This window comes from Anopheles merus, chromosome 3L (assembly GCF_017562075.2).
Source record: "Anopheles merus strain MAF chromosome 3L, AmerM5.1, whole genome shotgun sequence".
Lineage (NCBI taxonomy): Eukaryota > Metazoa > Arthropoda > Insecta > Diptera > Culicidae > Anopheles > Anopheles merus.
This window is the reverse complement of record NC_054085.1, coordinates 29,576,435-29,599,800: the sequence shown is the minus strand read 5'-3', so window position 1 is coordinate 29,599,800 and position 23,366 is coordinate 29,576,435. Positions and strand designations below refer to the sequence as shown.

The 23,366-nt window shown below is 41.0% G+C and overlaps 1 protein-coding gene across 1 annotated transcript in view; it reads right to left on the bottom strand.

The window, feature by feature from the left end:
• Positions 1–15,669, bottom strand: part of LOC121600224 — a 33,624-nt gene extending 17,955 nt beyond the window's left edge. The window contains exons 1-3 of the mRNA XM_041928638.1: positions 15,578–15,669; positions 7,650–8,288; positions 1,689–1,824 (exon numbers count right to left, since the gene is read on the bottom strand). Coding sequence (XP_041784572.1) covers positions 1,689–1,824; positions 7,650–7,656 — 143 coding nt within the window. The 5' untranslated portion in view covers positions 7,657–8,288; positions 15,578–15,669. The remainder of the gene's footprint in view (positions 1–1,688; positions 1,825–7,649; positions 8,289–15,577) is intronic.
• Positions 15,670–23,366: the final 7,697 nt, after the last annotated feature.

Genomic DNA, 23,366 nt, shown 5'->3' with positions numbered 1-23,366 from the left:
TACGACGATGCACACTTGTCAACCTTTTGCAATCTAAACCTTAGCTCCGAAAGCGCAGTCGAATATGCAGTCAGCTAACGTTGGGAACTGTCGTCTCCTTGAGCGAACCTCACGTTGTCTAACGGAAATGTGTTAAAACGTTAAATTAGAAAAGTTTCCCGCTTCTAATTATTCGCCTAGTTCGAGTCTGGAATAATCTCACGACACTTTGCGATCGTGTGGGATAGTAAAGAGCACGTGAGAATGGGAATGAACTCAACGACAACCCCGAAAATAGTTTGACGCTTTCCGGTTCGACCCCTTCACCTCGTAGAGTTAACTTTCTGCTACCCGATCCGGTGTTGTTTGCCCCATCCGGTCAACCCCTAACGGCGGATTGGGTTGTTGGTTTCGTACATCGGCCCAACCGTTTTGTTGTTCCGGTGGCGGTTGGTTTGGGGTTTCCCTACGACCGGTAGGACGGACTTTTCCGGCAAACTTTCACACAGCTGTTTCCGGTTGAAATAGAGTGGCAAATGCAAAATGAAGGGAAGTGGCTGGATGGCAACAGACTCCAACATGTACAGCACATGTGGTTCCACAGAACTTCAACTGCTTCCGACCGGATCGTTGTGTGGTTTTGTTATGGGAATGGGACAGCGCTGGACTTTACGGTGAGCTACGAGCTCCTATTAGCGGAACATATGGCTCGCTTCATGATTTCATTTCTCTTGTTAAGGAATTGCCAAATGAAAAAAAATCTTCAAAAACTACTGCATTGCTTCTCAAATGTAAAGTGCAATACTAACAATCATTGTAATAATTTGGTGATACTGATGAGATGTATTTCTACTTTCTAGAGATAAAAATCTAAATATGTTTAAAAAATTATCATGCTCATCAGAGACAAAGTATAACTCAGAAAAAGAAAATTGGTGTTAATACTGCCAAAATTGCTTCTGCCATAATATTGCTTGGTTCACTAGTAGACATGCTCAAAACCATATTGTTTGCCTTTAAGCGCTGAAGAAGAAAATTTTACTCACACCTTCGACACACGAATTAAGTGTGTACTGTTGCTTCATGTCCCGACCAGCTTCAAAGAGTTCATTTTCGTAGCAAATGAATAGCCAGGAGTTTACCTTGGATACAGTATCTGCTCCATTTAAGCTCCATATCAATACGATCACACCCTATTCCGCTTGCTAAAGTCAACTTATCTATCCCATTTTGTTTAGCAACAGAGCGTAAAAGTGATTACATTGCATCAGTAGATGCTAATCCCTCTCTTTAGCATTAAATTCCTTCCCGATCAAGGATCAGGGTGTCCGAGGTTAATAAGAGAGAAACCGAAAACTGCGGTGCACCGATTGTCCATCCGCCGATGATGTTACAAGGGGTCATGTGAGCGTCCACCTTTACTAAACTCTCACCGAACGTTCAGGCATGAAATCAATACCAAATGGTTGCGAAAAATCTCGGATGTACGTGAGAAAGGGGACGTGATTACGCTCAACGGCTAAAATTGACCGACGACACCGAACTCCTGAATGGGTAAGCCAAAACGAGCTGCTAGATTCAATGAATATATTGCGGATGATGATGCCGGGCACGGTGATGATGTCGGGTACACCACACAGAACAGAAGGATGATGGTTTGGTTGGTTGGTTGGTTGGTTGGTTGGTTGGTACAAGCGGGTAATACTCACGGGCAAAGTTTATCCAGCTCCTCCTTCTTGGTAACGAAGGACAGCTCCGATGTGGCCGATAGGACCTGCAGCGGTCTTGTGCACTGTACCAGCTCCTCCTGTCCACAGTCCTCCGTGATAACTTGTCGCACGAGCGCTACAGGGACATGAAATAATATGAAGAAAAAAGAGAACGGTTAGAGTGGAGCGGAGCTGAAGAACGTGCATGGATGCATCAAGGCAGGGTAGGTACGCGCAAGGAGTTTCGTTCAGCGGTACGTGTAAGGGCGATTAGGACAATTTCAATCATGATAGGGTCCTGTGTGCCACAACGTTGCCAAAGTCACGCAATCAATGAAGCTGCCGCAAAACTGATGACCAAAAAGCTCGGGCCCCAAACTCTCGGCACTTTTATACTCGCCTATGGAATCGCACGGTCAGTTTTCTGCAGTCACGCTCGTGAGACCGTGTGACACTCCAAGCTAAAAGAGTCTCCGATGGCGATTCCGATCAACCGTTAACATTGATAGGTTAATCGTCCAGTGGCTTAGTAAGCGAATTTAGTTCACTCTTGCGGTGCATGCTTTACGGTGCATCATTCGGTTTCGGCCAAGCTGGGACGTTATGGAGCAGGAGCTTTTTAGTGTGAAATTAATCTCATTTTCTAAAATCTGCCATTTGTTGAGCTGAGCTATACCGCAGAGGGGTTTTGGATCGTGTGGCACAATGTAACTTTTGCGAAGCGTTTAGGAAGTTATTTATTATTTTGCAAAGGCTTAGCATACTTTGGCCGAATTTGTGTCACTCCGTCTGCGTTGTTAATAGCGCCTAAAGCTATGCAAATGTTTGGTATTTTGACTCGGGCTTTATTTTTCACAACATCCTTATATCACAATAAAACCAGATTCTACTAAGCTCAATAACTTTCCTGATGAAATTACTACTATTTTTAGATCGATTACAGGTCAGTGAGCATGACGTCATATCATATTAGTTTGTAGTCTGGTCCTCTGTTTGTGATGCATGCGAGCTGCAAATTTACTACGGCACTCTACATCGACTAATCTCTTCCATATTTTAGTAACGCCATTTCAATCAATCTATCCCAAGCACTGAGCAATTCTGGGAAAGGGACGAGAAAGGCTTACACAGAAGACCATCTCAATTAAGTCCATCTCAAACACGTTTGCGCTCAGAGAAAGGGAACGATGTTTAGAAACGAGAAGATAGTTTTCTGCGTTATCTCGTACAACTATCTAATGGCTCTAATATACTTCTTCCCTAAGGCTATCCAGAATTCTATCCTCATGCTACCTTTTCCTTAAAACCCCAAGCTCAACGCTTATGGCTTATAATAATTATCGTCCCAAAGTCCCTACTTTGCACCATGCATTCCACGAGGTTATATTCCCGTGGGATAGGGTAATTGATTTCAAACTAAAATTTAATACGCTTGAGCTTAAAATGGACGAACACATACATTTCCACCTCACATACGCAATTGATAAGTGCTTATTGAGCATGGTCGATGTGATTTCGAGAGGAAGTGTTAAAAGGATATTTGCAGGAATGGTATTGAAATGAGATTTTGCAACGGAAACACAATTTCGATCGATTTTAGATTGTATTGCGCGAGAAAAATAGCTCGCTAACCACACGGGACGCGATAAGCTTTTTCTGGTTGATTGCCACAGCGAATGACCTACAGATAGTAACATGCTTTTCGAAGATAGTTGGATGTTTTTATCATTGTTAATAGGAAATGTAAGTTGTGATATCAAAATTTAGATCATTGCGATAGGAGTACCCATATTTTACCACGTAGCTCTCTAGTTATTATAATATGCTACGGTATGATCGAGATTTGATGCACAACCTAACTCGTAGGAACTGGATTTTCGGATTACCGACACATCGTGCAAAAGTTCACCATGTCTTTTTCAGTTTGTTAACCGTAACATAATCATTATTGTTTGTACCAACTGCATTCAACTAGTGTCTCATTATCCATTGTCAGAAGCTACACACTCACGGACCTTTTTACGTACATCACGTTTCTATGTCAACATTTTCAAGTGCCTCTCGAATCAGCAATCTTCCGTTCCAATGGAACGTACGCGTATACCTTGGGGGCCCATCCAGGCCACTCTAGATAGACATCGTGATTTTGGAGCCTACTTCGTTGATAGAAAATAAATTAATTTATTTAATTATCTATTGATTTTTCGTGCAACCAACGCACTCGTTCCAGTTCCGATCGAAGCTTAGTTTAGGCAAGGGCTACGGTGGTACGTTCAACCGGTTTTACGCTTCCGGGAGTGCGTCCGTGTCGGTAAGCCGAACATTGTTGTCACGGTGCGACTAATTACCGGAAGATTATGAACTGCAATCCATGTGTCAGCCATGCTCCGGACTACTGCATCGGGCAGCGTTCGGTTGCTTGATGAGCATGAGTTCACGCTTTTTGCATGAAATATCGAACGGAAACAGGTAGATAGGTTCAGTCATTAGTCCACAAGGTGGATTTTCCGGAACCATTCCGTTCACAGGGATTTTAATTACAACTACTCGTACTCCCCGCGCACACACTCACATGGGACTTTATTCCCAGAACCGTACAAAGCACAAAACTGCTTGTAACGTACATAAATTGTTCGTGTGCATGGGGTTTTGGGACTGAACGGACGTGTTTGTGCTATTATTATCGCTCATATAAGTGGATAGGTTTATAAAGAGAGATACAAAACATTAGCAAAATATATGACAGTAGACGATGTAGATTGGTGTAGTTGAAGAGGAGAACTGAGAACTGAAATAAGCGTTAATCTCCCAGCAACGACAACATTTTAGCGAATATGTTGAATTTTTACGAACATGTTTACACACAAACAACAGTATTAGGCATATACAATAGAATGCATTTAGTCATGAGTGGTTGTTAATTGTACAAACTTGACGCGTGTATTGTAATCCTACAGTTTATAGAAATCGTTTTTAAAATAGGTTTCTACACCAACCAAATTTTAAGAGCCAGCCACAAATATATTTATGTTTTCAATAAGGATTGGTATTTGTATCCAGACCTGAAGTGAGTAACTATATAATTCAACAACAAATTTGATCTACGAAAAACCACGAAAAAAAACAATACAAAAATCTACTAAAATACTCACAACAAAGTATAATCAAATAAATCTTCACTGCTTTCATTAAAATCCCTCTAATGAACTAGATTATTAAAAAAAAGTCTTTTACCTCACTTTGTTCACTTTTACTTTTATTCTTTTCATGTCAAAAACATTCATAGTTGTTCCCTCTTTGTATGCTCTCTTCACATCACCCTCATCGTCAATCTCATCGTACATGTGGTCAAAAACTATCACCCAAGCCTTTTGAGTTTTCTTCTTTTGTTTTATATCGTTCCATGTTTATTAGTTTAACTGTGGTTGGCTTATAGTCAAATGAAGCTAGTGAGTGCGCCGAGCAGTCTCGGGAAACGGTATGATCGATTCACTGCAAGTTCCTCTCTCTAGTTTTTTCATCAGTCATTTTTTGTTTGTTTGCTCCTCTTAGTTGAGATTCGGAGTGGAGCCCGAGCTCCGGTGAATTTTAATTAAATGTGCAGCAGAGAGTTCTTTTTGCTGTTCGCATCGACTGTTCGCATGCCTCTTATGTATACGCGGGTTGCTAGTGTGCTGGTGGTGCAGTTTATTCAGTCATATTCGGTACGGTGTACGCAGTTTTAACGCTCCACCGCTTCCTCGGGTGCACTGAAGGAATAGAGAGGAACTGGTCGGTAAGCTGGGTGGAAAATATTGCAATCACAATTGCACTATATAGGTGCGCTTTTTGCAGTGCTCGGTCACGTAGTTTGCCGGGTGATTGGTTCGGTGGGTTGTATTCGGCGTTTTATCTTCCCCCAATTCCCTCGACACTGCAATAATAAATGAAGGCCTCGACCTTCGCGTCAGCCATAATTGTCCCCAACTATTCCCTTCTTGCTTGCACTCTACCTTTCCACTTCATCATATGTCTCGCAACAGGGAAACGTATAGCGTAGACGGTGTTTTGTTTTAAAATGTTATTTGATTGTTTAACAACAGATGAAATCGTTAATGAATAACGAGCTGCATGACCCTAGAGAGCACCCACACGGGTCTCATAATGAGAAAATGGACCAGGGGGAAAACAATTGAAGAGAGCTGTGAGAAAAAAGGAAGGACGCGGGTATCATGACCGACCGGTTCAAGTTCGAGTAGTAAGGGTCATGTTTATGGTGTGAATATTCTCCCCCCCAATCCTCCAACCAGTCACAGCTTTGCATTCGGTTTGGTACAGCTGGTTACCATTTTATGCTTGATTTGTTTTAATCATTTTGACTGCATTGGAAAATGGTTGGCATTATTGGGACGTAATGGTGTGTTTGAAGGATGGGTAAGATGAATTTTAGAAAACAATTCTTTTACTTTTTGCAATTATTTATTGTAGTTTTGATTAAAGATTGCTTAACTCTTACGTTAACTTCTTACGTGAGGAAATAATAAAAGTAAATTTAACCTGGTTCATTCTATCAATCATTCAATCTTTGTTCATTACACTCTGTTTGGAAAGGAACCATGTCGAACCAACGATATTGGAGAAGGTTAATGTATCATTTGATAAACAAATTTATTTTTTTTTACAAAAAAATATTTACACTATATGAGTAAATATACGATATCTACCAATTACTGTAACAAATGCAATCAGCAAAACGGTCCGCAACTATTTCGTTATCGAGTTATCTGTTTTCTCCCTGCACGGCGAATTGAAATACGCCGAACATTGTGGCAATTGCAATTCCCTGTAAGTATGATTGCTTTATGGCACGTTCCAGTGGACACACGAAAAGCGCCACACAATTTCGACCTCGCAGCCATCGGCACAGTACGCGGCTTCGTTTTAATTGATTTTGTTACCAACCACTCCGTTGGCGCTAGACTCTTTATATGTGTATGTGTGTGTGAATTCGCGGTAGTGTCCCACGATCGTTTGATGAGTCTGTGGCCACAGGGCCTAAATTGGGATGCTGGAATTTGTATTGGTATACCCGTTTATACCCGTTCTCGATCATCCGATTAGCAGTCCTTTGCCTGTAAATCGAAAACGCCAACTCCCACACAAGGGTTGGGAATTCGTTAAACATTGCCCGTACACAGCCATTTGCCGAAGACCAGCTCTAGTAATGTGGTATGTTTTTCCGGTACAATCGAATGTTGGGTTTTTTGTCGATCAATATGTGTTTGTGTCCCTATCCAAACAAAATTGTAGCTGACTTACGGTTGAGAGAAAAAGCAGTTTTATCTCATTCCACAAGTAGTAATCCGTTAACGTTTTTCATGAACCATCTAAACCCGCTTCGAATTTCCCAGGACATATAGATAAGTGTAATGCGAGAAAATAGAGCCCCAGAGAGTAACGATAAACGTTAAAATACAAATTGCAGCTTTGCTCCTCGGCATCAATTATAGTTGCAAAATGATGCACGGAGTATAGTAGTGTCTGTGCCCTAGCATACGCATAGAAACAAGGCAAATAGCTGCAGTGTTACTTCTGTTAGGGAAGGATACATGCAAGTATTGTAAAAACGAGAAAAATAATCACTTCTCTGGTCCTATGATAACCGAACAGGATGCTTTTATTAGCAGTTTTGTTACTTACACATTTCTTCAGGGTGTCTCTCTCATGTTCAGAGTAAGTACGATTTGATTAAAAATGGTTGGTACGATACAAGGGAAAATTAACTGCTAGATGACGATTGGGAAGGTCACAAGCATTGTTACAAACCGTAGCTTATATATCTTTATCAAGGGTCTATCGATAACCTGCAACAGTTTATCACTAAGTACCACTGTTAATTACACTGAAGTCAAATCAAGGATAGCTATTTCATAAAACGTTGTAATTTATACCCTTTAACTCACAACGAGCAACAGTACTTACCTGTCATGTTGACGAACGCCGTTACTAGTAAACACACTTCTCCTTATCCCCAATACATGCGACGACACGTTCATCGCCTTAATTCTGTGGTTGAACTTTTTTTTAAATTATTGCCTTGCGGTAATTCAATTTTCACTTTGTTCTGCTTCGTTACCCTTCTCGGTCAATGTTTGATGTAAAAGGTCACGCTATGCTTACATTAACCGTTCGACCCCGTTTCACATGTGTTACACATACGCTTTGACACGAAAACAAGATCAACATCACTCCATTCTCACTGCCTGCCACACGTCTCACCGTTTCTTTCCTTTGCTTTGGACTAAAGAACACAAACTGTGCAAATCGTCTACTTGCCTAAGGGTTTTTTAGTCTTGCTTGTCACCGCCACGACCATATCGTCACCATGAAAGTCTTGAGACTCCGTTGTTATTTGCCCTTTTTTAATTTTTCCGTCCTTTCTGGTTGGATAGTTTGTGTACTGAGTTTTTTATTGCTTTTGTAGCCGTTCTCTGTGTCGCAGTATGTTCAACACCGATAGGAAGTAGAACGGTTGGTTAGGGATAGCAAAAAAAAGTTTCCAGTATTTGACTAAAGCACTGCCGCAGTATGTTTGTTTGTTTGGTGACGCCTTTCTGTAGCCTGTTGCATAGAAGAAGAGAAAATGGATAATGATATGTTCAAGGAGGAAACGTTGCTTGATTTATAGGGTATAACAACTTCTTCAACGATAATTCAACGACAAGCGTTTGACCGAACATTAGCCCTTCATTACTGAAATATTTTCCGTTAGCCTTGCGGCCCGTGTAGCGCTGTTCACAGTTGGGAAAGGAAGCTGATTTATCAACTGAATAAATTTCCACTGTTCACTGCATGCTTTCACATAACTGCCATTCAGTCTAGTTGCGTCGCAAAGTTGTACGGTTGTAAGTTCGACGAATACACAAAAATGAATCGTTCCAAGTCTTGTCTTGGTCCAAACTTGGCACGTAAAAGTGATTAGCGCGTGGAAAAAAGCCACCAAACCCAAATGATTCATTGTAAAACACACCAATGAAATCGTATCCATGGGCGAGAAACAATTGCTTTTCTTGGAGAGCTTTAGTAGGATACTTTCCTAGGGGGAAAATTCCTGCAGTCACTGCATCTTGCCAAGTTCAAAGTGTGTGGATCGATGGAAGTATTCCAATAGCTGCAGATTTTAAAGGTTCATGTTCATTGTCTTTTCCCCGCTAAGCACAGGAAACTGTTTGTGTGTGGCATGCGAAATAGATATATGAGTAGTAGTAGTAGTAGTAACACTATCGTGCCTTGCTGGAAATACCCTGAGGAACGAAACGAATGTCTCGGCCGTGGGTTGGCGGATCGTAATGTTTCCAAGTTTCGTGGTAGTTTGTCGGCAAAGTTTGTGGTTATTTTGGCACCGAATGTTATGGTTACCACGCTTATGGCCGTGAGAGGATGGATACAGCGTGCGAAGAAATACTTCAAGGGATGGAAACGGAAGATAACTTAAAGAATTATGAAGTGCTTAGACAACAAAACAGATCAAGAGAAAGGAAAACGGAAGTTTAGTCTAGTTTTTAGCTTACATTTTTTAAAAGATGTCATGTACACTTTCTATAGAAGTTTGAAATATTTAAGACATTAAGAAATGATAAGCTAATTGAATTGAAGAATTGCGCTGATTAAAATTTTATTCATTAATTTTTTTCATTTATTTTTTATTAATTCCTTATTTAAATTAATCTCGATTTAGATTCTTTATTTAAATAGACAAGATGAAAACACCATCATGTCATACTGATGTTGGTAGATGTTGTTTTTGCGTTGAAACTGCTTACACATATCATTCGTTCTGCAATTGATGTTCGATTCGCATTGAATCAGCTGACTATCCTTTATCCTTGTAATAATATTCCATCTTTGAGCTCTTTTGTGTATTATTTACACCCTTCATAATTTAACTGACCTCTCTGCTCTACGACAACCGTAATCACAATGACAAAGGTTGTAACTCATCAGATAATTTGAATTCTCCACTTCCACAGCTGGCTCAAGTGCGGGTTTTTAACGCACTTCAGTTTTCCGTATTAAATTACTCTTCCAATTTTGCTCATTTTGCTCCATCCCAGCTTCTGATTGAGTGGAGTAGAATTCGGAAACAAGCTCAATCTCATGCAGTTTCATTTTTCTCGTTGTGAAAATGCGTTGTCCTTTCTTCGTCGTTAAATCGTGTAAAAGATACTTTCCACCATTTAACAGATGCCAATTGGTTGGACTCAAAGTGCAAGTCGTACAACGAGTCAAATAAAAAAGGCAGATCAGTTTCATGAGATAATGGGAAAAGAAAGGCAAATAAAGTTATAATTTAAATCCCGCAAGCTGGACGGGAAAGTCTACCTCGTTTATTCTGCGTATCATCACAGTTGTGGTTGCGGGTAGGGCAGCATTCTTGTGATTACTCTTCTAACCATCCATTACGGGATTGCCAACGGACTATTCCACATCGGACGAGTGGACGACAGTCGGTGTGAAATTAAAAAAAATCTTTTACACGTGAAGGAAGCACGGATTTTGTAAATTGTAAATGAATGCAAAATATTATCAAAAAAGGCGTGTGAAACAACACAATAAATAGAATCATTTTACAGATCTGTTTTTCCATTAGTTTGGTTTGACTTTTTCAATCCCATAGTTCTTGTTCCTTCGCGGCGATCACTGCGGCTAACGCGGGAGTATGATTATAATTTAATGATATTATTTGAACGTTGGTTTTAATTTTCAATTTTCGCACTGAACGCAGTGAAGAGAAACAGCTGCGTCCACTACGTGAGTCAGCACCATTCTCCTTCTCCTTTTCGAAGCATTTTGAACCGAAACCAACTCCTGCAGAGTGATAAGAAAAAGTAGAAGGGACTACCAGATGCACAAGACTAAAGCGCCATATTGAGATTAAAAACGATAAGAAAGATAGAAACGTGACGCAAAGGACTGCTGAACCGTTGCTAAGAGCAGAACTTTGGAAGTTTGTGTAATCTTGACACTTTTCTTTCCATCCTGAAATTATGCTTGAGTTTTGCTTGCTGAGAAGCGCGAAGTTACCAGTGAAACTAATTATAACAAAAGTGTTACAATACTTATTTCACTTACAAGGCAGTGCAGAAGAGTGACGCCATTGAGCATAAGAAGCTACCTCTCATAAAGCTGCTTATCAATTTGCTGATATACATTGTTCAAATAAAAAACACGTAGCAATTTCATAGTATTGATCAAATCTTTCTGAGTAAAAATCGTGTTAAGAAATCACGTTCTGTTATGTTTGCACAACACTGACACGGTTGCACCATATTTTAAATGCAACCAGCAAAACGAACATTGAAAAGAGATGCAAATTTTGATCAATCATTTGTGTGGAATGGAGAAATCAGCCACGATAAATGGAAAACTGTTCAATCAAACATTTTTCATCGATCCATCGACGCTGTCCTCTCAATTGGCTGATCCAGAGAACAGTAATTGGGACAGTCACACGACGGCTCAAGGTTAAACATGCTGTAAAATGACCTCTGACACCGGGAAGGTGTCCATGTTTTTCATTCCCATTTTTCATTCGTCCCACTCTATCACGACTTTCTGACCTGCTGACCAACCAAAACTGAATGTTTAAACTGTATTTATCTTCTGTTGAAAAAACAGTGAAACAACATGATGAAACACATCTTTCCCTTATTGTGCTTGGCTTCACAAATTACCCATGAAAAAGGGGGTTTCACCGCACGATGGGATGGATTTGGTTTGGGACGAAGGTGCTTCGGCGAATGAAGCAATTAATATTCATTCTGATAAATGAATTCGTAAACGAGGCACCTACGCTGTTCGTTTTGTTATTGTGTATCTTATCAAGCGGGCGTAAGCGGGGATTTTAATGCATTGTACTTTTCCTGCTCTTTTCGAAGCTCTGCCACCATAACCAACGCTAGAAAACATACGAACAGCATCAGTAGCAACATCAGCCGCAGCAACAACAACGCACAGACAGTAATTATTATTGGCGTAGAGTAATGTTGTGTGGATGGAAAAGCATCATTTCCGAGTACTGGTGCGATTGGTATAAGGATGACGATGGTGAAACAAATTATCATGTAGGGCAGACTGTAGGCTCGTTTAAATTGGTTCGAGCAACAATGGATTGAACCGTGTTTTCAATGCGTTTGTAGATTTTTTGCTATATGTTTCATGTTAAATTGACTGTATTTCATGGTGCTTTACATATAGCCCCATACGTGTCATTAAAATGCTTGATTTGAATTTGATTTAATTATTTTCGAATGGTTATATGCTGTGAAAAATGGCAATTCCTTGTAACAAACGAAGCAGTGATAATATCATATCTATATCACATTGATTGTACCGACGAATCATGAGCCTTTTTTAACAACCCTTTTAAAATTTTCAAATCGCGGTTTAGTTTGTTGGCAATAAGGAGAACATTTAAAATAGCAAATGCGAGCAAACACTCTGAAATACTCTTTAAATCGTTGAAAGAATATGCAGGGAATAGGTTGCATCGACATGGTTACACTACTTATGACAGCGCCATGTTGCGGAGCTTACAATAAGCTTTGCACAACGAGGTTCTACCAAATACGGTTGAGCTGATCTCTCGCCCAATTGAATCGGATTTTCTCTTCGTTCTCTCCGTTCTTTGTGCTGTCCTTACCAACTACCGGCTGGTTTTCGGTTGAGCGAATCCAAAGCCAACCGACTAGTCCATTGAAAGCAACTGGAACACAAGTGGCCAGCTGTAAAATATCGCTCCAAATCCAAATTCAACGAACGTGTTAGACGTGTGTGTTTCCATTGCACTTACCACCAAATGATGTGCTTCTTGATATGAGAAGCCTGCCTTCTGCCAAGCATAAGAGTGGCTGCTTGATTCGATAATCTGCAACCCTGATCCTATCATTCTCGATCGGAGTGTGTAAAACCGTTACATATACCAACCAGCTTTTCGAACGCTTCTCAAGGTTTACCATCTGTTTACATTGCAATTGACGCTGTGAGCCATGCAGTTGAATGTAATGCAGACTAAATTGCAAAAAAAAAAAGACGAGAGCAAAGAGCGTTTCCATACGGATTCACCGAAAAAGAAATGGCGAAGGAGAGCGAGGAACAACAGTTTGTGTAATGCACTAGCTTGATTGCATATGGAGATTGAACATTCATGCTCACTGTCTCTCATGCTCTCATCCATTTACAAGCAGGTTTTTGCATTCCTTTTTCTTTTTATTTGTTTCACTACTTCTGGTAAGCAAACGCCATTGGAAATGCTGGTTAGCCCTTTACCCCTACCAGCATGATGGCGTCATATCTTGTCCCTTTGGTGCTCAGAGAGTTGACAGGCGATGCATCCGGTTGCATCGCTCTCTGGGAAGTGCAAATCACCCCTAGGTCAGCGTTTTTTAGATAATTCATTTTGCTGTTATTGCATCAGTGTGTCTGGTGTAGTATAAGTGCGATGGTTTTACCTACTCCATAATAGATGACACGGTGAGGAACTGTGCATCTCTCAGCTCACGGATCGGAGAAAAAGATGAACACCGCCATGGGCAGAATGACTGATTCAATTAAATCTCATCCTCTCTTGAGCTGACATCCGGCAGTGAAAACGCGAGCTTCTCGATGCTTCGGGCAGCTGTTTGTGTGTCAATAGAGCGCCAAAAGCCGGGGCTCCGTTATATCGCAATTGGAAGGTAAACAATCGGATCAAAAGTGTAGGTGAAAAACTACGCCACCAGCACACGATGGTCGTTTGGCGAATGCAAACCGTATTTTCCGTGGCTCCGTTGGCCATTTTGGCCACTGAACGGTGGTGGTTTAATTAAAGGCAAACGGAACGGCGTGATTTGTCTGCGCTGAGAACAAACGTAACGGAGTGTTTCGATGAAGGCACGTCTGCAGCAAGAATTTAATCGAACGTCGACTCAGTACGGTACGCAAGTTATCCTTGGGAGTTTTCAAACACCGACTCCGGCACCAAAATCTCTAGTTAATTGATCAACACCAGGCCAGCTCTTCTCCATTGGCTGCATCGTCATGTTCCACTTGAACCAGGCAAAGTCACCAAACTTTAGCAAGCACGCTTTTCAACTCTTTGTCCCCATTTCAAGAGCTTCAAGCAAAGCGGCATCAATTTTCCGATTGATGCCACGCTTCTCTTCCAAAGAGTCTAAAATGCTCGAGGCGTTTCCACGTGCAAGAGCCAGTACGACTGCCAGCTACGCTTTTGGTCATTATTTGAAGTGTGTCGCCAGGTTGAAAACAGCAGGTGTGGGGAGGATGGTGAGGTTATTTTAGTAATTAACCAAATTAAGGTGATGTAATAAGAGAGTATCGCAAATTATCATTAAAGAAAATCGTGAGAATTTAAAATATTTTAACCGACAGAGCAGAAAATATGAATGAATTGGAAAACAATTATTTGCAAACTTTAAGTCAATTAAAACGGTTTGATAATAATATGTGTAATATTATCTTCGTTACTGGTTGAAACGTTTATATTAATATTAATTGATATACAAGATCCTCTAAGAAGAACTCAATGTTGATGAGTATTTTTAAGATCATTAAAAGAATGAAATGGAATCTTCTTCAAAACATGAAATCTTCTTCAAGATGAATAACATTTCACTATTGATGGTTTGAATATGTAAAGCTGACATGAATTCTTCGTTTGATTCTAATAAATATATATTGATCAAACACTTTAAACTGTACAAATATTAAAACTTCAACTTACAACCTATCATGATCACATTGATCAAAGATCGCCAGATAGCCTCAAATTGTAATTCAACCTACATCAAATGCAATCAAGTTCTATTTGCTGTCACACATATCCAAAGCTAACCGTTCGCAAGACACAAGTGCATCAAGCAAAAAGATGTTGCAGTTCCATAAATAGTTCGATGCACCTCTAGCATAACGCTTTGCCCGCGTTAAACCAATCAAGCAGCTATTTGCGTTATTGCTTCTGCAATCGAACCATACTCGATCATACGTGCACTCGCGAAAGAAAGACGATAAAAGCAACCGCTTGGCCAGCTGCATACTGCCAAGTGTCAGTGATCGTCGTCACCCTTGTACAAGGCCATCGAGGGAACGGTGTGGCATTACTCGATGAACACGCGTTTACGTACCTGTAACAGGCGAACCGGTCCCTTTGCCTGTCGAGCGATCAAGGTTGCCCAGTGATCGATCGAACTAAACGGAGAGCCACTGGACTAATTTCTTCCTACGAAGTACCGCTCTACCGACGCGTCAAAGAATTGCTCCCCAAGGTGAACATTAAGTAGCGTCACAGTCCAGTGCATGCGGACCCAACAAGAAACCCATTCAACAACCACACTGGTTGCAAATGATAATCACTTCCTACCGGTCTTTCTGCGCACTAGCGGGTGAACAATTCCTTTCGTATCGTGGGAGAGAGAACGATATCTTGCACCATCGATAGGGGGGTCGTTGGTTCGTTATACCAGTCGTAGTCAGGGCTGGCGGATAATGTCCTCACATGCGAAACGGGAATCTACACCGAATTGGGTGTTTCCTGCTTGCCTCGGGACTTTCGCAAGCACAAGCACACGCCCGAAAGCGTTCACCTAATTACGTTCGGCACTGGTTGTTGCAGGGATTTATTGCGGGCTAATGGTGGAAACGACCAATTAAGGATATTGCTCTGCTTTCTACTGGCTTGCTAACTTTGAACTAAGTACACTGTACGGTAAAAAGCGATCACTTGAAGCAGTATTTGAAAGGAATATTGTATATTTTATCCTATAAAGACTCGTTTCGATAACCTTGCTTACATGACTTTTTCAATTTGAATGTTATAGTAGAATTAGATTAAAATGTTAAATGTAAACCATCACCTAGTACGGTACACACTTTCCCGCCAACGAAACGACAACGAGCGTAATAAATCAAAACATTGCCGACAAATCCCGTCAATGTAAACCGTCACAACGGCTTCTCGCGTGAACGCTTTGAAAGCGACTAAATCTTGCTTGTCGGCAAACCCTCACCAGAACTCAACAAGCATGCTCTGACCGGCACTTTCACTGCCATGTGCTCGGACCGGTTTGGAATTTTGGTTTGGGGTTTTGTTTTGGTGGTTCGCTCGTGTCGTGCCGAAGCCGAGCACACACACGATCCGATCTTATCATCGATGTCAGCATCGTGGTACTTCGGGTCGTCCTTATTGTACTTTCGCCACTTTTTCCCCTTAATGCGGAATAGCACACTAACGAAACCTTTCCAATGTTGCTTTCCCCTTCAAGTGAAAAGCATGTCACGTATTGAACACGGTGCAACATTGCTCTTCCCGTTCAAATGGAATGTAAGTGTGTGAAAATCCAGCGGTTAGCCCGTTGATGGTTGACTGAAATTGACACGCTGAGGACGGCGGATGCAGAGGACGAAAAAGAATAAAGGATATCACTGTCAATTTCGCTCATCACCAGTGTTGCTTGGTGAGGTCAACGAAAATAGGGGTATTTTGTAGGTCAGAGCTACCCTGGGGTTGGATGTATTATCAATATAATTCTCGTTTCCGTGTTTGATGATGAGTCGTCATATTAATGATACATTGCAAAAGTAGAGAGCATTTACTGTTGTTCAATATTTTAACTCCTTGTTAATACATTTTTAAACTTATTTGCTTTATCATTTTAAATGCTTTTTCGTACACAAGGCAATTTTTGTACAATTTTTCACACACCTCACTCTGCTTCGCAATGGATGCATTATTGTATTTAACTTTAATTAGTACGCATTTATTCTACCGGTTCAAGGCTACAATTTTCTCACGCCATGAAATTAATTTTTAATTAACAAATTTAAAATGGAGTTCGGGCCAGTTCGTCATCACCAATGTGCCTGAGTCATCAGGTGGTAATGGGCATGGAAAGTGTAAATTGGGTATGATTTGCTCAATTATTTGTCCTCTGCTATGGCCACGGAGTCACTCGCCATCGTTGACTGACACAACGGATCTGGATGATAAAATTAAACTGAAGGATGAAGGAAGATATAACAGAACAGGAAAATGGAAAGTTGAAAGGGAGGGAATAAGGAAAGAGTTATTTAAACTTGATGCCATGTGATAGGGCGAGTAACTGCGATGTAATCTAGTTTTATCAGCTATTTAGTATATAAACCGTGAATGAAATATATTTTCAATCAGTTATCAGTTATCAGTTTAATATATTTGGTTGAATTATATTGAAGAAAGAAGATTCAACGATCTTCGTTGTTCAAACACATTCCACGTTTCACTGTTCATTCCTTTCCAAATTTGGATGTATTTTTTCAGAACATTTAATTCATTTCTCTTCCCTTCTACCGATCAACTTATGCAAAGCATCATCAGCAGTAATCATCGTTATTGCAGCAATTATAAGCTTCAGGGGGTAGGTTATTTTCAGCATTCAGCATTCAGGTGAGCGATTAAATTAACACCACTACCATTGTTACGTTCGGATGCTCTGCGACGAAAGAGTGCAAATGAGTGAAACGCAGGAAATTCCTCTTTTAACGCACTTTTTTGTTGCTGTTCGAAAAAAAACATCCACTGACACGGTGAGATGGCAGAGAAGTGTCCGTGTAAAGATAATTATACCAATTTTATGAAACGAAAGGTACGATTGTTTCGATTAAGACCAAGGGTACGATGAAACGATAACCCAATCAGTGGAAATTTTGCTTTTGCTTTCGTAGCTGAAGCAGTACGTACCATCACGCATGATTACAGCTGACTCATGTTCAGGAGAATCTGTATGAAGCTTTTTTTTGAAGATCAACAATAAGATTTTAATTACAATTATAAAAATCCGTCAATTTTTGTGCAAAATAGGCACAAATAGGAAAAAAGCGTTTTAATTTCAGTTACAGTTAATTCAAAGGACGGTGTCTCATACACAGAGAACAAAAATAAGCATGTGATGAACCAATTTATCATGTTGATAAAGCTTTCTCTGAGGCGTGTCGTGTTGTAGGAAAAACAAAAACATGAAAAAATAAACAGCTGCAGATGCAAAATGATTAATCCATGAGCATGTGATACTAATTAATACTGATTTACCGCCCGACACTATGAGTTCGGTTGACATGCTTATGGGAGCTTAGCTAACACACAGTCACATACACACAATCTGACAGCTCACCGGAAATTATCTCATTTGACACGAGGTTTAGCCACCAACTGATGTCTATTTAACCCTACGTGGTAGGATTAGCTCGTGGAACTAATCCATTGCGGAAAAATGGTTACATTATCCACAAAAAAATCAACCTTTATCTAATACAATCGATTTTAGTGTTTCGAAATATGTTTTATACAAGTTATGGCAACGTTTTCGAACAGCATGGAAAACAAAGGAAATAATAATTTGAAAAATAACATCGGCATTATTATTTGCGCTGTTTAATTAACAATATTTTCCAAATCCAAATTAATTCAAGTCCAATAGGAATTTTTAATTCCTTTTGCTCATAATCCTTTGCCAGCAAAACAAATATATCGCCAATAGATGCAAATTGGTGTTTGGTTTTGCATAAGATTCATTCCAATTCCACAATTCCAACAACTTAACGTACACCACACCATTAAAAACCTCCGCGAGGGGTTGCTTTTGACTTTTATCTATCGATCCTTAACCCAAAAAAATATTTATGGAAATGGATATGTTCTATATTGAAAGGGTTGAGTTCTTAGAATAATTGACAGCAAGTTGTGGTACATTTAAGTGGTCATGTTTTACGATGCTGATTGAATGTGTAGCAATGAATAGATTCACATGAAGGGCAAACATTATGTTTTTGAGTGGAACGAAAATAGACAAGGAAGAAAAATAACTAACAGATTTCCGTTATGCATCGACTCCGACAAACATGGCAAATTAGCATGAAACTTTGTGCCTCATTTTTCTATCGCTAACTTTCAACCCATTTTAGATTGTGGAGTGAAATGATTTAACCATCTTTAAAAAAAATAGTCCTTTCCCAATGCACAATCCCAATTCCACCCCAAAAACGCTGTTAGAAAATCAGCTACGACAAGCCAAAAATTCAACCCCAAATTCTACCGGGACCGGGGAGAAAGGATAGGAAGAATCATGAAAATTTTATCACTGCCTGCAACATTTTGGCATCGCAAAAGGGACACAAAGTTGAGTAACCGAAGGCAAAAATGTCATCCTTGTACGTTTTTCACCCGGATTTTCTAAGGGGCCCTACGGAACCGGAGTAGTGACAGTAGCTTCCCACCCCAACGCCGGTGCATAAGTGAAACTGACGTTTTAAATTCGATAAACCTGCCCCAAGCGGGTGCACCTTGGGCGGGGTGGGTAGGGGAGGAACGTTTCGCCACCAACGCCACCAACGTGTGCAAGGATGCAAAAATAAATTGAGCTCAGATTCATCCCGTCATGTGTAACTCTGGTAATTGGAAGATGCACGAAGAAAAAGGATGGCAAGGTAAACTGAAGCACGTCCTTTGCAAGACATTGCTCTGCACGACACACACATACACGTGAAAGAGCTAGGTGAACGTGTATGTAAACACACAAGCACATGGGTTGACACTTAAGGTAAGACCCGTGTTGCCGGTTTAAAGAATAAACTTCTTTAAACGGAACCATTTTGTATGGCCTCCCAATCCCCTGTTCGTGTTTGTTTGGTAAAGCAAAAAAAAAACACCCACACAGGATTTTCTCACAAACGAACAGTTTCGTGCTGGAAAGGAAATCGCCATCACCAAACCGGATATAGAACCTGCTCCGTCCAAAGAGTTGGGTAGTTGTGCATTGTCTGCGCATAAGTATGTCCTGTGCATCCTTCCCTCGACACCGAATGGCTGGTCAACGAGCATTGGCAAATTGTTTTCCAACTGCTTGTGTCCTGCCGGAGTTTTGTCTAGATTGACACTTTCGATACACAATTTAGCGTACCGTAAGTCGAGGAACGTGCACGGGATCGGGCGACTGGATGGAGTCAATTCGTTAGTCATTTTGGACAGTTTTGTGCACACTGTTTTAGTGCATGGCGTATTGTCTTGTTTTTTTGGGGAACAGTAATGCACATTTTGTCTCGTTATGCTTTGAAACGGATTTTTCAGAAGCATACACAAATCCCATAGATTGGGTGAACATCTATTAGCATAAATAGAGCATTGTTGGGAATCTGGATACGTACTTAAGGGAGAGGCTTCATTAGATCTAAAAGACTGTCGAAAAGATTATTTTATTCAAATAATTTAAACTATATGTACATCCACTGATTGTCATTCGTCACGGTCATACCGCACTCTTCTCATGTCTACTGCTATAGCAACAAAAATAGACTCCATTCAGAATAATCAAGTAGTCGGCTGTGCCGAGCGAAACACTGAACCAAACCTGTCAAAATCGATAGCACGTTGACGTTGACAAATATTTCCAATGGATAAATATACACACACAAACACACTTCGCCCTTCAAATCCTACTCCAATCGATAGTCCTCTAGGGTGGACAAAAATGGACCCGTCACAGATTGATGTGTGGATTTTTCGCGGTTTTGAATTAAAAATTTCTCTTATACACAACCGAACGCTGGATAGCGACCGCAAAGTGGGACAAAAAAAAACACATACACTCACACAAAAATGTCAACAAGTGATGACATAAAAATCATCCCACCGAAGTGCTGGTCTGAGTATGCTAGACAGGTTGGTTCTGTGGTGACAACATTTGTGTGAAGGTTCGTGTGTTTGCTTGAAACCGAAATGGCATTGGCTTTGTTTGGCCAGCAAATAGCATGACAACAGAGAGCCATGGATGGACCGTGTCGGTTGACTGGCCCATAAGGCAAAGGCTCCGAAAACCGTGGCTCGACTAGTGGCAAGACCAGTCTATAATTGATCCCAAGAGGAGCACATCGGGCATCTGCTGCCACTGTGTCGGACATGCAGGACATACTGTACGGGGCAACAGGTGCGAACGTCATTAAGGTCAAATCCTTACCGGGCACATTTATTGCCATTTTGCATAATAATTGTCCCAGAAGGGCAATGTTGGGCCAGTAAACAGTGGAAACGAGTAAGAAGATTACAATACGTTACAAACTGTTGCTTGCCCACTCCTGGATAAACATGGAAAATGTTGATATCATTTTCTTCTAAATCAAAACGATGGAGACGCCCAGTACTTAACAAAAACTACAGCATTTTGTTATCTATGAATAATATTTAACTCAATGCAAAATTTCAATACAAAATGTTAGTGTGAAACGCAACAGACTTCAAGTAATTGCATTACAAGCAATAGAAACATTTATTACTTAAAAAAAGAAATTACAAACTTTATACTACACGTTCCACAGAATACATCACAGTATTAACTTCAGACACCTTACAAGACCAATCGTCAAAAGAAATATTTATTTTTTCATTACGCCACCACTCTCACAAGTCTTGTAAAAGGTTAGCACCCTGAAAGCGCTCGACAAACGAACGATGCTTATTGCAAAAGTTTGACACTTTCTAGCGCCCGTCAAATCGTAAGCCGTATCTGCCTTCTCCCAGGACACTGGTACCACTCGTGGTTGCTGTTTTACAGCGTGAAAAGAATGAAAGGATGAGCGACAGAGAAAGAGCAAGAGAGAGAGAGAGAGGGGGAGAAGTTCACACCAACAAGATGCCTTCCGTTTTTAATGTTCACTGATTGTTTTTTCGATGACAAGCCAACTTCGTTCCATGGAAGATGTCGCGAGAATCTCAGCAACGGAAATGGGAGCAGTTTGTACATCGGTTCCTCTCCTACTCTTACAATGCACGCAACGATCATAATGCTAATGTGCCCAAGTGGCTGAAGCACGTGACGCGTTGTTTGGGGAGGTTTAACAGCATTTTCACATAAAACTTATACTACCCATGGGATTACAATTAAAATGTTTGAGATATTACATGCCTTTTCGCTGCTGTAGCGCGGAGTACAGAGTGTACTCACTGTGTTTTAGAATAAAGGTCTCAAGCTTTGCCTGTTTCCAGGGCTTCTTTGTGGTTGACAGCTTCAGGAAGAGGCAAGATATGTAATACCACGAGGGAATTGTATGTTTTAGCTCAAAAGTATAAACATATTTGTATCTTTTTGGAATATTGTTTGTCCAGATATAAAGTGCAGTAAATGATATGAGATGAAATTATATGACATTTTTTGTGCCGCGCACAGTGACACATTAGGATAAAATATTAATTTGATGTCAACTACTTCTTCAAAAGTTGAACGGCGATAAGATCGTATGGTATAATATGTATGATGTAGTGTAGAAAAAAATACCCCTAAAACATGTTATTGAAAGTAGTTTCCTATTAACTCTTGTCTCTGAACACTAGCGCTCTTTGCAACTAACATCTTCCTCTACAACCTTCACCATGACGTTAAGTGTCAAGCGAGCTTTCAAAGCGCGTCAACTGTAGCCGGTTCATTTTTGTGCTCCCTCAGGGGCGCAAAGAGGCACAAACCAATTTTTGATCATTTAGAATCGACAGCACCCGAGGGCATGGCACACTGACGACCTCCCGGGAGCGATAATGTGGCACCAAAAATTGCATCACTCAGTCGCGTACCCTGCTGGTGAGTCTGTGTGTGTGTGTGTGTGTGTGTGTCGGTGAAAGACTTTCCGGCCTGCTTGGTTGATCTTTTCTCGTGCCACCGTTGCACCGATGCTCAGCAGAAGCGTGCCCTCCGGGACAAGCATTATAATCATCACGTTTCACAAGCGCCTCTGCCAGACCAGAGTTTTGGTCTGTGTTTTGGGGACACGGAAATGCACCGATCCGGCAACACCGGCATGAGTTGGTACGGTTGGCAGTAGTACGGGCACGTCTTCTTTGCTCCCGTCCTTTGCAGACTGTGCAGGAAGATTGTCGCTCTGCCAGGCTTTCATCTCTTCATTATCGTCATTACATCGTCGTTGAGCGTCCCCCATCCCCCAAGAAGGTCAGTTAATGAAGTTCTTTCCGGCGCACCGACGGGAGCAGTTTTCTCCAGCGCTTTAGAAGTTTCGTTTCTTCTTCGGAAGCGAACGATGCAATCAGCCCGTCGGCGGAACGTATCGAGTGTCAGGCGGTGTATGTATCACAATTTTGCAGCGTTCGCTGTACGAAAACGGCACTGCAAACTGTCAAAGCTCAACGATTGACAGAGCGCGGACGGGGTCTTGGTGTGGGCGACAAGGTGAAACTACTTTAACGCTCAACCAAACCCGGCAGATGTAGCTTTGCGCCAGTGCTGTGTAGCGAAATAGTGCTGTTCTTTGTCGTTGTTATCCTTTGCGTTGCTTGGCCGGTTTCATGCTTTCGTGATGATCCACGCCACACGGCAAGGCAAGACGACGAAACAACACGCCCGTGCATCGTGTACATCGTTCTACCCCAGAAGGTATTGAGCTCCTTTTCAGCTCTTCCTGCCAAAAGAGTAGCGTGCTTTTTGGGGGTTTCAGGTACAAAGGAACTAGCTGCTGTCATGTTTTCCCCCATTCTCGGTACCGACACATAACCAGCAGAAGCATGCGAAACAAACGTGGCAAAGGGGGAAATGTACCCTTTCTTTACATCATGACACATTTCTTTAAGGATGTGTCCCTCTCCTGTGTAAAGGGTTAAAGGTCTTACCATTTGGG